A 15,142-nucleotide genomic window follows, 5' to 3' on the forward strand; every position below is an offset into this window, starting at 1 on the left:
GGGAAGAACAGACAAAGAAAAGAAAAAACGGTGGGTGTAAGCCAAGAAAAACAAATAGCATATACAAAATTAAAGGCATAAGTATATGTAGGTTTTAAACATTAAAATATTTTTATATATAAAATTGTGATGATTGAGATGTTTATTCTTACTTGACGAAAACACAAATTTTAATTAATGTTTATAAAATTATAGTTTGAGAATTCTACTTTTGAGAAGTTTTGTAATCTTTGTAAGAAATAATAAAAAATACAAAATGATTCCTCTCTTTAACAAAAATAAAAATAAATCACGAAAAAAACGTTTGTTTCGATTTATATTCCATTTTAGTGCACTTTTTCAGTAGCGGGAATAGTTCTGATTTCTTCGTCGGCTCTTCTTTCGATTTCCATAAATTTGTCGCTCAGCTTTTTGGTAGAGGCGGCTAAAAAATTGGGCTCCATCAAGTCAAATTCTTTTCCTAGACAAAAAATCTCTTTAGACTGTAAGATACTCATTGCATTACTGGACTTCGTTTACCAGAGGAATCCGTAACATAACCCCCGGCTTCCCTGACTATCAAAGTACCAGCGGCGGCATCCCAAGGATACAGTCCGTCGCACTGATATGCATCGAGTTTTCCAGAGGCTACATAGCAAAGACTCAGCACGGGGGCTCCGAGTGCACGAATCCTATTTTAAATATTAAGTTAGTAAATGATTGTTTGATGAGTGCTATTTTGGTTGTCTGACAACAACGAACTACTTTCGCAATGACTACAATGTTTTTGTGTTAAATCCATATAGCTATTAGATAATATAGAGGCCCTAATACAGTAAAAATTGATGCACCGCAGGCAGCATTGATCTTTTCGTATGCGGATGCATCTATATTTCACCCACTAACCTGCACTTTGTACCATTTTCTTTCTAAACAGTGGTCTTCGCACTCCTAACGCGTTTTCCCAGAACATTTAACGAGATCTAGGCATATTTTGACAAAATACTGCCGCAAAAATTCCGCATCCAAATCTCGAGCATGCGCATGTTTTCTTTTTTTTTTACATAGTTGCTTCATGAGTTCCTGTACTATCAGTATACGCAGGGCCTATATATGTCTAGTAGCTGTATGGTTATATTTCTTATGAGGTCAGAAAAAGCTGAGCAATAAACAAAAAAATGTTCCATGTTGTTTAAAGAAAAAAAGTTACTGTAAAAACATTTGAAAACAAATAATAAAGCTCAATTTATACCAACAAAAGAATGGTATAATTTTTTTTTTTAAAAGCTCCGTATCCCAAAATTAGGAAATATAATTTTTCAAAATAACATTTCTTTCTTTAAACTTCGTGGCGAATCGGGTGACCATATATCCGATTCGTCACTTATCTCTGAATGGTCTCTGTATATGTTTACCCCATAACTTCACAGATCAAATGTTTCACCCTGGTCATGTACAAATCGTGCAAGTACTTATTAGTCGACGCCAGCGACAGTTCGTAACAAAATACGGATCTACGAATGTCTGAAACAATAATTTGTAATCGGAAATAACCAACAACGCTGACCCTTTAACCTTCCACTCCACTGGTCATTATTTTAGCACCATTCAAATATGCCCCTTCTCCTTTGATAGCCGTATAGACCTCGTTAGAAAAGGGATTGCACACGATGCCGAGGAGCTGTTGCTTCTTGATGGTCAGGCCGACTGATATCGCGACCAAAGGAATTTTTCTCGTAAAGTTGGTAGTACCATCGATCGGATCTATAATCCACGTAGGATCGTCTGATAGTGTCGGTTTGCCTTTTATTTTACTGGAATGTTCTTCCCCTATGAACCTAAACGGCATATTTTATATTAGAAACTTATCCACCCAGTAAAAAAAGTACGGTGTTAGGCCAAGAGCGCCCTCTATTTTCGATATTGTATGAAAATGTAGACGTTATACTCAAAGTTGAGATTTCATAAAAAAAAATCTATCGCTTACAGACGACCCTTTAGGTGAAGTGCAAAAATTTACAGGAATCTTCCTCGCAGTTAGAAATCTGTCAAAGGCATTTTTTTCTTCACAAGTTCCGAAAAACTTAGAATAAATTCAGTAAGTCAAACATTTTTTTTTCGGAAATATGGTCGGACACGTCGATTAGTATTTTAAATTGTTCTCTTTTTGAAACTATGTGCGAAAAGTAAATCAAGCTACACATGCCAAATTTGAAAAACATTTAACCTATATAACATGATAACTTCATTTTGATGTTCTCCAAAGCTAATTAGTTAAACCTTAAACCTTCAATCCATAATAATAATAATAAATAAATACATTAAATAGTAATAAGAAGCTTTATTCGTACTTTTCCTATACTTTACCTCTCTTAATAAAAAGAAAAACTAAAAACAAAGAAAGCCTAAACAATAATAATAATAATCCTTGTTCCGTGCTTTTATATAATTTAAAAATCATTATCTTTGGCCGTTCCACTTTGAAACTGCATAAAAATTGAATTGATTTTAATTGGATTTCTTGATTAGATTATATTTGTTTTTTAAATAGGACTACAAATTTTAAATTTGTACAGATGTGTAACTTATTTTAAAAAATAGGTTCGCATTTTTAAAAAGTCATATCTCAAATTTCGGACAAGCTGTATAGAATTTTCCGGCACAAAAAAGAGCGCAGTTTCAAATACCAATCGAAGTGTTCGAACATACTTCGGAAAAAAAATTCATGGAGTTTCTAAGTGTATTCCAATTTAGAGACTCCGCCGTTATGTCCATTAAGTTCTAAGACACTAACACAGAATTTTTACGTTAAAAAGGTACAATTTTACTAGTGCAATAAAGAAAATAATGTTTTCAAACCCATTTACTTAAAAATAATGTAGTGTTAATTTTTAATGAAGGTGTCGGTAGGTACGTACTTGTGACAGGGATATTTTGCTTTGATTTTTGCAACGAGATTCTTTTCTACCAATTCATCATATTCGGTTACCAAATCCCACGGAGTTTTCGCTTCGAATTCAATTTTCTGAGACTGCGTGCTCAACAAAACCTAAAATGTCGTTAGTAGGCATTGCAGCGAGCAATTGACAATTGGTGGCAAGGTAAAATATTTCAAAACTGGGGAAGCAATTTTTTTCTAAATGCCGCTAACATTTGCTGATGGAATTCTAGAAAAATTGTTTAAAAACAACCCTTTGGTACTGACCTACACTATTTATTATAGATCGTAAAATAAGGGCCGCCAGTTGGGTGAATTAGGTTTCGTTTAATAAAGGAAAGTTAACAACAAAAATCAGGTGACATTAAATTTCTCTGTTCTGGCTTTTAAAAGGTTCATAGGCTTCATAGATTTTTCGATTTTACTTCTAAATGTTAAATGGAATGGTATAATTTTCACATATTCAAAAGTTGGGTTAAATTTTCTATAATGTAAAAACCCCATGCCCATTAATAAAGTTTTAAAAAAATCATTTTTATATTCCCATGTTCGAGACAAAAATAGTTTCAAAAACGAGTTTTTAATTTAAGTTCTTGTACGTGGCAACGATTTCGGAACGAAGAAGGTATCGCCTTTGGCATTATTTTTAAATCGATTGTTTATGCTTCCCTCTATTCCTTTTGCATTGTATCCGGGTTTGAGACTTAATTGGAGCAAATTTTTCAAGAAAAATGTAATTTTTCTTGGTCGATCTTAAGATTTTTTTTATCATGTCAAATACCTTTCCACGGCGCTCGACAAGTATCTTTGTCGCACGCGGTATTATCTACGGCATTCGAAACCACGTTATCAGGAAAACCTTCGAGTTACGTCACGCTAGTTGCATATACCATGTTAGTCAGCACACGGGAATAATAACATTTAATGAATTAACAACCTTGCGGGTGAATATTTGAGATAAGCAGTGTCTGTGTGCGATTTTCAGGCACCTAGAAATTATTCGCCATCCTCGTGTACTTACCTGACCAGCTTCCCTCACCAATGGTAAGACGTAGTCGAAGTAAGCCTTAACATCTGCCATCATCCGGCTCATCTGAGTGCGTCAATTTAAATTGCGAGCGGTTCCACATTTCTGAGTTTACTTAATTTATCTAAATAATTAGATTGACATTCGTAGTCTATATAGCGTGATGTTGGAAAGCGTGCACAACCTGTTTTGTAGTTTACTCGAAGTTATAAGCGTAACCTTGTGGCATTTTCCACTAAATTCCATGGCGTTACGTCTACTTTTTCCTGCCTCCCCGTGTACATAGCGTAGCGTTTTTATCTATCGCTTTTTATTAATTAAATCGTCCTTAGTTAATCAGAAATATACATAAGATAATTTTTAGTATATGTCGTCTCCCTTGCACATCACACGATTTCGAAATGTTCTCGTGTTCTATTAGACGTTAATCTTATGAGTTCACGTAAATTGTTTAATCTCGTTTAACATTTGTGAGTTCCGTTGAATGATTGAACATGTAAGAAAGGCATTTTACTAGACTAGATAAACATCTCGCCTCTCCCTAAGAGAGAAAAAAAATCAAAGTCAAATGTCTTTTAGAATAGGGAACCCAAAATAATGTTACACAAGTTAGAACATTAATGTTTCTAGCCGTGTTGCATGCACTTCATACAATTTTAACTAGATTAATACATAACATCTACCTACACTAAAAGGGCAGGGTGCTATTAAACATGTTTATATAGTAATAAACGTGAGATTATAGTCCAAAAATGTTAGTCTGCGAAAATACAAAACGTTAAGATACGTGGCGATATTTAAAAATGGCACTCCACTGGTTTTCATTCTTGTTTTAAATATATAAGAATTTCCGAAAGATCAAATCCAAAGATCGAAATTAACGGGAAAATTAACGAAGAAAGAATAACCGCAAAGTAGTAGATTGTGATTTGACCCTTCAATAGCTGTCCACTACAAACCACAAAAACAATAAAATAGAGCTTAATTTCAAGACAATTTTAAAATATCGTGGTTTGAAGCTAAGATATAAAAATGTAATGGTGCCACTTATAACTAGACTACCAGATCTTCTAAGCAGAAGAGTTTTAAGAGATGAAAGATGTTATTTCTTCCGGCAAATTACATCAGCTTCAAATAATAATATTTCAAAAATCGTTAGGTTAATAAAACCAAATACTAAATGAAAATTCTTCCGAATTTCTTGCAGAGTGCTCCTGTATCACCAGGACCTCAAGGTCACCCGCCGCCTCCCCCACCGCAAAATCATCCGCCGCCGCAATCCCATCCCCCGCCTCAAGGGCATCCTTCTCAAGGAATGCCTCCGGCACCGGGAGGTATTCCGAACCAACAACCTCCTCCAGGTCAGGAGAACCTATGTGCCATACAACGGGCCATCGATTCAATGGAGGAAAAGGGAATGCAAGAGGATCCCAGGTATTCGCAGCTTCTAGCTCTGAGAGCTAGATCTAACGGAGCCGCGTCCACCTTTACGCAAACGCAAATGTCTCAGCTAAGGTAAAGTGGTGAAATTAGGATAATGGGATTTTGATATGACTTGCTGGATTTTGTGCAGGAATCAAATTATGGCGTATAGATACTTAGCCAGAAATCAGCCGATTCCGCATCAAATCTTGATGGCTCTACAGGGGAAGAAACCAGACGGCACACCACAATCACCAACCCCTCCACCTGGCCAGGTGGTAAGTACCTATGCAAGGTTGGACACAAATATTTTTTTATTATTATGCCGGATTTTCATATTAAATAAAAACACATATAAGCGAAGAATTTTAAAGTAGATTTATATTGCACAAAATGCGTTGCTATTAACAATTAAGTCATTTAAAGTGGTTGCGCTAAATACATGAATATTTATGGCTTTTTTCGATGTGACCGTGAAATTATCAATATGGAAAATTGTTAAATTTTAAGGTAACTATTATTATTTATGTCGACATCGGTGGCAATTTTTTCGTTGTGGTTTTTAGTAACTATTGATAATCTTTCCTCGTTGGTATAGAGTTTTTTTATTTATCGATGTTGAAAACGCTTGTAAGTATTACCATTAATCGATGTAATGGTTAAGTTATTTCTTGTGATATCCATCTCCCTGAAACAAATTTTGTAATCTTTCAATTAAAAATAAAAAATCATCTACCCACAAATTCGTGCCTATTCACTACATCAAATGTTAGGTAAATAGAACCCATACTTTATTTAATGTTCGTAGTTCAATTGCATTCCTTTGCAAATCGATCTTCTTCACCCCAAAAATGCATTTCTTTGATCACCCAATAACAGGGTTCGGATGCACCGGAACCACCTACGGAAAGTGTTCCTGTTCAACCCCAACCCATGCGTCCTCCGCCAATGTCCCAAGCTGGACCGTTCCAACACCCTCCAGGACCGCAAAGCCATATAGGCTCCCAAGGCCCTATGACCCCACAGGTAATTTCGATAATTTTGGCTTTGGAAACAATATCCATATTTTTTCTGGGTGCCATTTTAGGCTTATAAACCAGCCCCTACCCCACCTCAACAACAAAATGTACCAAGGGCCGGGACTCATAGTCAGCAGCCAGGTCACCAACCCCAACACACATCTAAACAAAACCGCATTACAGGAGTGCCAAAGCCGGTAGGTTTAGACCCCATATTGTTACTCCAAGAACGGGAGAACAGGTATTACATTAAAGACAAGACACTGAGCTTACAATACTAAATTTAATCGTTAAAGGGTTGCAGCTCGCATCGCAGCTAGAATGGAACAGCTCACCAATCTACCAGTCAACATGTCTGAGGAGCTCAGAATACAGGCGCAAATAGAGCTAAGAGCGTTGAGATGCTTAAATTTTCAGAGGCAGCTTAGAAGCGAGATTATTTCTTGTACCAGGAGAGATACTACGTTAGAAACGGCGGTCAATATTAAGGTTAGTCGTGCTCTAATTGTTGTTCTGTTTGATTCATCGTTATTGCTTAGGCTTACAAGAGAACCAAACGCCAAGGCTTACGTGAAGCCAGAGCGACCGAAAAACTGGAAAAGCAGCAAAAGTTAGAAGCGGAACGTAAACGAAGGCAGAAGCATCAGGAATTCTTGGCTTCCGTCTTGCAACACGGGAAAGATTTTAAAGAATTCCACCGGAATAATCAGGCCAGATTAGGTAGACTGAATAAAGCAATCATGAATTACCACGCGAACGCAGAAAGGGAGCAGAAAAAGGAACAGGAAAGAATCGAAAAGGAACGTATGAGAAGGTTAATGGCAGAAGATGAAGAGGGTTACCGTAAACTGATTGATCAGAAAAAAGATAAACGGCTAGCTTTCCTCTTATCTCAAACTGATGAATATATCGGAAACTTGACTGAAATGGTGAAGCAGCACAAACTAGAGCAGAAGAGAAAACAGCAAGAGGAGGAGAAGCGTAAAAAGAAGAAACGGAAGAGGCTAATTGCTGACGGTCAGGCCGAGGGGGATGACGACTGTTCTCAGGAATCTGACCGACCTGTTACTGTGGTGGAAGTAGCTACCGGTAAAAGACTGGCCGGAGAAGAGGCGCCACTCTTAAGTCAGCTTCAGGAATGGTTGCAACAAAACCCGGGCTGGGACCTAGCAGATACTGAAGATGAAGACGACGATGACAATGACGATGACAAAAATGAAGATGGAGACGAGCCGAAAACTGAAGAGGACAAAGCTAAGGCTTTAATTAAAAAGGCTAAAGTGGAAGATGATGAATACCACAAGAACTCGACTGAAGAGCAGACATATTATAGCATCGCCCATACAGTTCATGAAATTGTCACTGAGCAAGCTTCCATTATGATAAATGGACAGCTAAAGGAGTATCAAACCAAAGGCTTGGAATGGTTAGTTTCCTTGTACAACAATAACCTTAATGGAATTTTAGCAGATGAAATGGGTCTGGGTAAAACAATCCAAACCATTGCTCTTTTGACCTATCTCATGGAGAAGAAGAAAGTAAACGGGCCGTTTTTGATCATTGTTCCATTATCGTAAGTACAAAGGGAGAAGTATTAATAAGTTACGCACCATAGTTTTGTAGAACTCTTTCGAATTGGATGTTGGAATTTGAGAAATGGGCACCTTCGGTGGTTGTAGTCTCCTACAAAGGGTCACCTGCAGGTAGACGACAGATCCAAAGCCAAATGAGGTCGACTAAATTCAACGTCTTATTGACTACTTATGAATATGTGATAAAAGATAAAGGTGTCTTGGCTAAGGTATTCATATTGATTCTCATTTCTAAAACAGCTAACTATCAATTTTCTAGCTTCAATGGAAATATATGATCATCGACGAAGGACACAGAATGAAAAACCATCATTGCAAACTAACTCAAGTGTTGAACACGCACTATATGGCTCCCCATAGGTTACTACTTACAGGAACTCCATTACAAAATAAACTGCCAGAGTTGTGGGCGTTGCTCAACTTCCTGCTACCTTCAATATTTAAAAGTTGTTCCACATTTGAGCAATGGTTCAATGCACCATTCGCGACTACGGGAGAAAAGGTATGTGAGTAAAAATACTGCATATGAAGTAAAATTTTATTTTCCTTATGCTGAAGCTGACAGTTTATGGATCTTAAATAATGTGTGTTCCAGGTGGAATTAAATGAAGAGGAAACAATCCTTATTATTCGTCGTTTACACAAAGTATTGAGGCCCTTCCTGTTAAGACGTTTGAAAAAGGAGGTTGAGTCCCAGCTGCCAGATAAGGTCGAGTATATCATAAAATGTGACATGTCGGGATTGCAAAGGGTTTTATATAGGTGAACTTTACAAACATGTGAAATCTTCGAAGACTAAAGAATTTTAATATTTTTTCTCAGGCATATGCAAAGCAAAGGAGTTTTACTCACAGATGGATCTGAAAGAGGTAACAAGGGTAAAGGTGGTGCAAAGGCTTTGATGAACACTATAGTACAGTTGCGCAAGTTATGCAATCATCCATTTATGTTCCAGCATATTGAAGAGAAGTACTGCGATCATGTAGGTATTGCTGGAGGTGTTATATCTGGGTAAGGCTTTGGCATAATATTCTTGCATGGTCTTTTGAGATTCGATTGTTTTAGTCCAGACATCTATAGAGCATCTGGAAAATTTGAGCTGCTGGATCGAATTCTACCCAAATTGAAAGCCACAAATCATAGAGTGTTGCTGTTCTGTCAGATGACGCAGTTGATGTCCATCATGGAAGATTACTTGACCTACAGGGGGTTTGGCTATCTTCGTTTGGATGGAACCACGAAAGCTGAAGACCGAGGAGATTTGCTAAAGAAGTTCAATGCGAAAAATAGCGAATATTTCTTATTTCTCTTGTCCACTAGGGCTGGAGGTTTGGGGTTAAATCTCCAGAGTGCCGATACTGTAATTATTTTTGATTCTGATTGGAATCCACACCAGGTGAAACCTGTCCCTGAAACGGAGTAGTTAAGGTTGATTGACTGTTTTCTTCCAGGATCTACAAGCTCAAGATCGCGCTCATCGTATCGGTCAGCAGAATGAAGTACGCGTACTTCGTTTGATGACGGTAAATTCGGTTGAAGAGAGAATTTTGGCAGCTGCCAGATATAAGTTAAACATGGACGAAAAAGTGATTCAAGCCGGAATGTTTGACCAAAAATCGACTGGGTCCGAACGCCAGCAGTTTTTGCAAAGCATTTTGCATCAGGATGGAGACGATGAAGAGGTGATACTAATAATTCGGGAAAGGGCGAATATATATGTGTGATATATTTAGGAAGAAAATGAAGTACCAGATGATGAAACCGTCAACCAGATGGTAGCTCGTTCAGTGGAAGAATTTGAATTGTTCCAGAAAATGGATCTGGAGAGAAGGAGGGAGGAAGCTAAACTAGGATCCGCTCGCAAACCTAGACTTGTAGAAGAGAAAGAATTGCCCGATTGGCTCGTTAAGGTATGAGATTTTATTTTTGTAGCGGCAATCCATTCTAGTGAGTGTTTCCAGGAAGATGACGAGGTAGATCCCTGGAATTATGAAGAAACGGAAAGTATCTTGGGTAGAGGTACCCGGCAGAGGAAAGAAGTGGATTACACCGACAGTTTGACTGAAAAAGAGTGGATGAAGGTAAAAATGATGCGGGCGAAATTGCTTATATTACTTTTATTGTTCCCTTGAAGGCAATTGACGAAACGGGAGATTACGAAGAGGAAGACGACGAGGAGGAAAAGTTGAAGAAGAAGAAGAGCAGGAAGCGTAAGAAGCGCGGCGACGACTCAGACAGTGACACACCCACCAGCAGCAAAAGAAAGTGCAGGGGCGCTCAAAATGGAGGTACCGATAATAAAATGAAAAAACACATGCGGAAACTCATGGGAATTGTCACGAAATACACCGACAGGTAGGTTTGATTTGATTGGTTCAAAATTCTTGTGGGATGCCTTCCTAGTAGTAAAAGTCTAGATGAATCCATCATCCCTAAGTGTTGACAGTATCCTAAATTTGAATAACCAATCATCCAAGAAATATTTCAACAAAATGTTAAGAATACTAAAAATTTTCAGCGGATTTGCAAAATATTTGATTACAATTTGTTGGTTATAGCGATGGGCGTCTTCTCAGCGAACCGTTCATGAAACTGCCACCACGTAAGGACTATCCCGACTATTATGAAATTATTAAAAAACCTATAGACATTACAAAAATTCTTAACAGGATAGAAGATGGCAAGGTAATTTATCGACAACGGTAAAAAAAGTGTGTAGTTTATTAACTTCTTTTTTCCATTTGTAGTATTCAGATTTTACCGATCTAGAACGTGATTTTATGCTACTTTGTCAAAATGCGCAAATATACAACGAAGAAGCTTCTCTGATACATGAAGACAGTATAGTGCTGCAATCAGTGTTTTGCAATGCGCGACAGAGAATTGAGACTGACAATGATCCCGAAGGTAAAATATTTAACTAATTTTTCACTATAGATATTTACCACCTAATATTTACAGCAACTAATATCAAAAATCCTATTGTCTCTAACGAAAACTTACTAAAAGCGCAATAATCAAGCTAGAGACTACTATTTTTATGGGATACAAATGAATGTAATGAAATGAAAACCATTATCGAAAACTATTTTTAAACGTTATAAATAAATAAGATTTATATTATTATACTATTGTTGTAATATAATAAAAAAATGTTTCTACCTTGAACGATAAGTTTAAACTGACGTCAATGATATTTATATAATATCGATATTGCATTATTGTAAAATCAAAAGGTAAATTTTGATTTTACTTGTTGATTAATATTACTGTTGCTTTTGCAATAATCCATTACATTATGTTGGCGATTAAAATTACTATTGCCCGAAGTCATTTTAAACTTGTCTTTAAAAAGGGTATATTTTACACAAAAAAAAGTCATTTACAGTCAATTTTTTCTACTTCCTTCCCTAAAATACCCAAACAGGGGTACACTTTCGTTACCAAAAAAAAACTCGTATCTCAAATGTCGTATACCATAGGTTTCGAGTGCGGATTTGGGAAAACTTTTTTCAATATAGTCACTATAACTGCATCCCAAATGTGAAAAAAAAAATCCCATGATGTTACAGATCCGTTTGTCAAACAGGCAACTCTTGTAGCGGACGAAGAAAAAGAAGAGTCTGCTAGCAGATCGGACACAGACTCTACGGTGAAGATGAAAATCAAATTAGGAAAAGGCAAAAAACAACAAAGTAACAAACGAAAAAGAAACGTAAGAAAATATGTGTCGGACGATGAGGAAGACGACGATGACTGAAGGTAAGTTTTATCTTGGTGCACTGGAACGTTCACTGCCAATGATCTTTTTCAGAATTAATTGGGAAGAACTTTTACGCATTTTTTCAATATTAAATGTGGAGTTTTAGCCTCCTTTAAATGACTGTATAATGTTTCCGCCAACCTTGTATCTTTCTTCCAACGGGGGAAAATAGGGAAATGTTTCGGTGAGAGGTTTGTATTTTATTATTTATACCCTGCGCTTTTTACAAAAATTTCGCAATGGGTGATAAAATCACCAAAAACTAAAACTAAACTCACAAAATTTAAAGCCAAAAAGATTAACAGGTTGTGAAAATTTGAATAGGCAATTTGGGGATGGATTATGTGATAAAATTTAGCATGTAAAGCAGATTTTGCAGCTGTAAGCTCTATTTTCCTCTTGAGCTCAATTACTAAAAACTATGTGTGTAATATTTGAGGGTAGCTAGATGGTGTTTAACACGGTGGCAATAAAAAGTCAATAATGGGTTTGCCGTTTGAGAAAATATGTTTTGTGGGTTCAATTTATCTTGATAACATTTTAATTGGCTGTAATTTTTTTGTTTTTAGAGACAACAAGATAAACAAAAAAACAAAATCTAGGGTTAGTAGCCAAGTTTTTTTCCAATTGACGTATGAAACAAAACAATATGAATTTCCTGACGCATAAGCCTACATCATATTTTTTTAAATGGAACATCCTGTATATTATATAGGTGTTTAATAGAATATCTTATTCCGTTTACAATTATATATATTTTAATCCCCTCGTTTTTGACAAATCGGCAAAAATAGGAAATTTTTTTATAATTTCAAAGACTGGCGTGACTGACTACAACAACAATAATTATTTACAAATTAAAGTAGAACAAAAACACTAAAAATGACAAGACACACTAAAGTTAAAAATTCTTTAACTATTCAAAATAATAAATAATGTTACCAACATTTTCCCGAACACATTCTCATACACTCTAATTGTATGGATGTCTTTCAATTAGTAACGTTTCCAGATTGTGTCTTAACTGATTGATTGCCTCTGAAATCCTTTGACGAATTTCCACGACATTATGACAAGGAGTTCTGTGCACGTGATTTTTTGTGTCCCCATAAGAAAAAATCCATTAAAGTTAAGTCGGTGCTATTGGCTAATCCATAGTTCTGCCGTTCCCTATCCAACCCCTGGGATATTCCATGTTAAGAAAATTTTTAACTTGCACAAAATCGCAAGGCACCGTCTTGCTGCCATATAATCAGCGCTGATATATTTAAGGATAAATCTATATATTGTTCGATTTGGTCCTCTAAGAGTTGCAAATAATGATCTCCAGTTAGCTTTTGATCTATAAATATCAGACTCAAAATATGCCCATCTATGATACCACACCATACATTAATTGATTGGTACCCTGGGTTTTTATTTCATGTATTTCTCTACGATTATTTAAAGACCATTATTCCGTATTTTGTCTATTACAATCCTTTCTTGTAGTGAATGTACTTTCATCAATCCATAAAATGTTTGCGTACTCCTTTGACATTGTTCTCCACTTAGTTTTTGCGTTTTACGAAATTAAAATGCATACCTTTTTAGCGTTTAGTACGTTACCGTTGTCTTCAAATTTCTTTGCCAGCCTTGGAAATATCTATTTTGAAGGAGCTCTTCGCTCTGGATTAATAGAATGACCACGAGCTGCGGTTTATTATTCAGAAAGTATATTTGTAGCATCACTCCATTCACGGATGTTAAATTCGCGAAAAACCATTTTAACAATAATGATTTGGACAGTAATTCAACCATCAACGGTGTATACTAACGTATCAAACATGAACATATTTTTATTTGCCAGTCAGGGCAGTCTTTGAAATTATAACAAAATTTCCTATTTTTGCCGATTTTTCAAAAACGAAAGGACTAAAATGTAAAGTTTTACATCATTGTAATTGGAATAAGATATTCTATTAAACACAGGATCTTCCATTTAAAAAAATTTGATGTAGGCTTATATTACAGAAAATTGATAGTGTTTTGATTTGTACGTCATTGGAAAACAAACTTGACTATTAACCCTACATTTTGTTTTTTTGTCTACCTTGATATCTCTAAAAACAAAAAAGTTACAGCCAATTAAAATGTTATTAAGATAAATTGAACGCACGGTACTACCATCAAATAAAACAAAACCCGGAAACCACTTATTGGCACTTTTACAATTTTCAAAATTTCATTGCTATAGTTTCAAATAGAAAATGATGAATGATTGATATACTTTTTATTTTACCGATGCCTACCCGTTTTTCGTCATTAAAACAATAAAGGAACGTGGCCGTTGCGTCTTCAATGAAACTGACCAGATTGACATTGCTAATGACATTAGAAGGTGTCTTACAATTTATAGAAATTGTTTTAAAATGTTTCGGGCATTACCGGCGCTATCTTATAATGTATTATATAAGCTTGAAAATTGTGGCCGACCTATATTTTTTAATTTTAACACATTGTGTTCAGCAAAATTAAAGCTAAAAACCGAAAAACATTTCGAAAATAAAATGTCCTACTCATAATATCAACATTTAGTAATAAAATAGTTACAGACAATATCCAAAATAAACTTTAAATTAAATTAAATTTAAAAATCAGACTGCAACGATTGATGACGCGACGATCAGAATTCGTTGATTACGGTACTGTTAATCAACTGTATTCTAATAAAACTGTGAGGATATTGAGGTTTTGTTTAATTTATATATCAGTGCCATTATTGTAAGTGTTAGTAGGTTTTAAGTCTGCTGCTCAACAATAAATATATTAAGCCAATTTGTAACTTTAGCTTTCCTATATTTCAAGACTTTCCAAAAGTCAAAGCCGTTTTTGACTTTATTTTGGTGCAATACACCTTGGTGCTTTATTGTATTAAGTGACTGAACTGTTTTTTTTATTAATATTTGTGTACGATTTTTAATTAAGCAATTCACTTTTAATCACAGGAAATGGTTAATGTAAAATGTGTGCTTCTATATTAAATGTAGTAAACACAAGGAGTATGTTATTGGCCCATTTGACCGGCGATCTGTTAACGTTTACAATTTATAACAAAAATTTGATGACGATGATGATTGTTAAATTATCAGTGACTTATAAAAACACTAATAATTCATCTACAACTGTAAATAAGTTCCTCAAAGCCTGGAAATATCAGACAAATTTGCTTACCTCGAACATAGATAAAATTTTCTAATTTTTAGAAATTAATTGCGAATGTTTTCCAATAGATTATTAAACACTGTATTCTTTCATCTTACTTGTCGATATATTTTTTTATTCTTATTTAGATGGAAAACCAAAATCAAATAAATAATGTTAAAAATAAATAACAGTAGATGCAGCTAATTTAATAATAAT

The 15,142-nt window shown here is 35.5% G+C and overlaps 2 protein-coding genes across 2 annotated transcripts in view; one reads left to right on the plus strand and one right to left on the minus strand.

Annotated features, from left to right (window-relative positions):
* LOC132701605 (ATP-dependent helicase brm-like) overlaps nucleotides 1-14,790 on the plus strand; it is a 41,434-nt gene extending 26,644 nt beyond the window's left edge. Inside the window, exons 4-22 of the mRNA XM_060669686.1 lie at nucleotides 5,152-5,459; nucleotides 5,518-5,644; nucleotides 6,246-6,392; nucleotides 6,454-6,626; nucleotides 6,682-6,874; nucleotides 6,925-7,958; nucleotides 8,009-8,186; nucleotides 8,237-8,479; nucleotides 8,573-8,739; nucleotides 8,800-8,988; nucleotides 9,043-9,373; nucleotides 9,429-9,659; nucleotides 9,711-9,887; nucleotides 9,939-10,058; nucleotides 10,112-10,332; nucleotides 10,536-10,662; nucleotides 10,725-10,884; nucleotides 11,550-11,739; nucleotides 11,792-14,790. Of these exons, the coding sequence (XP_060525669.1) occupies nucleotides 5,152-5,459; nucleotides 5,518-5,644; nucleotides 6,246-6,392; nucleotides 6,454-6,626; nucleotides 6,682-6,874; nucleotides 6,925-7,958; nucleotides 8,009-8,186; nucleotides 8,237-8,479; nucleotides 8,573-8,739; nucleotides 8,800-8,988; nucleotides 9,043-9,373; nucleotides 9,429-9,659; nucleotides 9,711-9,887; nucleotides 9,939-10,058; nucleotides 10,112-10,332; nucleotides 10,536-10,662; nucleotides 10,725-10,884; nucleotides 11,550-11,737 (4,314 nt within the window). The 3' untranslated portion in view covers nucleotides 11,738-11,739; nucleotides 11,792-14,790. The remainder of the gene's footprint in view (nucleotides 1-5,151; nucleotides 5,460-5,517; nucleotides 5,645-6,245; nucleotides 6,393-6,453; nucleotides 6,627-6,681; nucleotides 6,875-6,924; nucleotides 7,959-8,008; nucleotides 8,187-8,236; nucleotides 8,480-8,572; nucleotides 8,740-8,799; nucleotides 8,989-9,042; nucleotides 9,374-9,428; nucleotides 9,660-9,710; nucleotides 9,888-9,938; nucleotides 10,059-10,111; nucleotides 10,333-10,535; nucleotides 10,663-10,724; nucleotides 10,885-11,549; nucleotides 11,740-11,791) is intronic.
* LOC132701613 (inositol monophosphatase 1-like) lies at nucleotides 125-4,165 on the minus strand. Its single transcript, XM_060669702.1, has 6 exons — nucleotides 3,939-4,165; nucleotides 2,898-3,028; nucleotides 1,555-1,817; nucleotides 1,395-1,503; nucleotides 520-671; nucleotides 125-460 (listed from the first exon to the last, which is right to left on the minus strand). The coding sequence occupies exons 1-6, from the start codon at nucleotides 4,008-4,010 to the stop codon at nucleotides 327-329; spliced, it is 861 nt and encodes a 286-aa protein (XP_060525685.1). The 5' UTR covers nucleotides 4,011-4,165; the 3' UTR covers nucleotides 125-326.
* Nucleotides 14,791-15,142: the final 352 nt, after the last annotated feature.

The sequence above is a fragment of the Cylas formicarius genome, unplaced genomic scaffold (genome assembly GCF_029955315.1).
Source record: "Cylas formicarius isolate icCylForm1 unplaced genomic scaffold, icCylForm1.1 PGA_scaffold_4__25_contigs__length_36172078, whole genome shotgun sequence".
In the NCBI taxonomy this organism is placed as follows: domain Eukaryota; kingdom Metazoa; phylum Arthropoda; class Insecta; order Coleoptera; family Brentidae; genus Cylas; species Cylas formicarius.

Bases quoted from the DNA above. Each gene is read 5' to 3' on its own strand.
- LOC132701613 (XM_060669702.1), bottom strand. From the start codon at position 4,010: ATGAGCCGGATGATGGCAGATGTTAAGGCTTACTTCGACTACGTCTTA. The intron at 3,029-3,938 runs GTAAGTACACGA...ACGACATTTTAG, and splicing joins TGGTGAGGGAAGCTGGTCAG to GTTTTGTTGAGCACGCAGTC. The intron at 672-1,394 runs GTAAACATATAC...TATTTAAAATAG, and splicing joins TTGATCTGTGAAGTTATGGG to GATTCGTGCACTCGGAGCCC.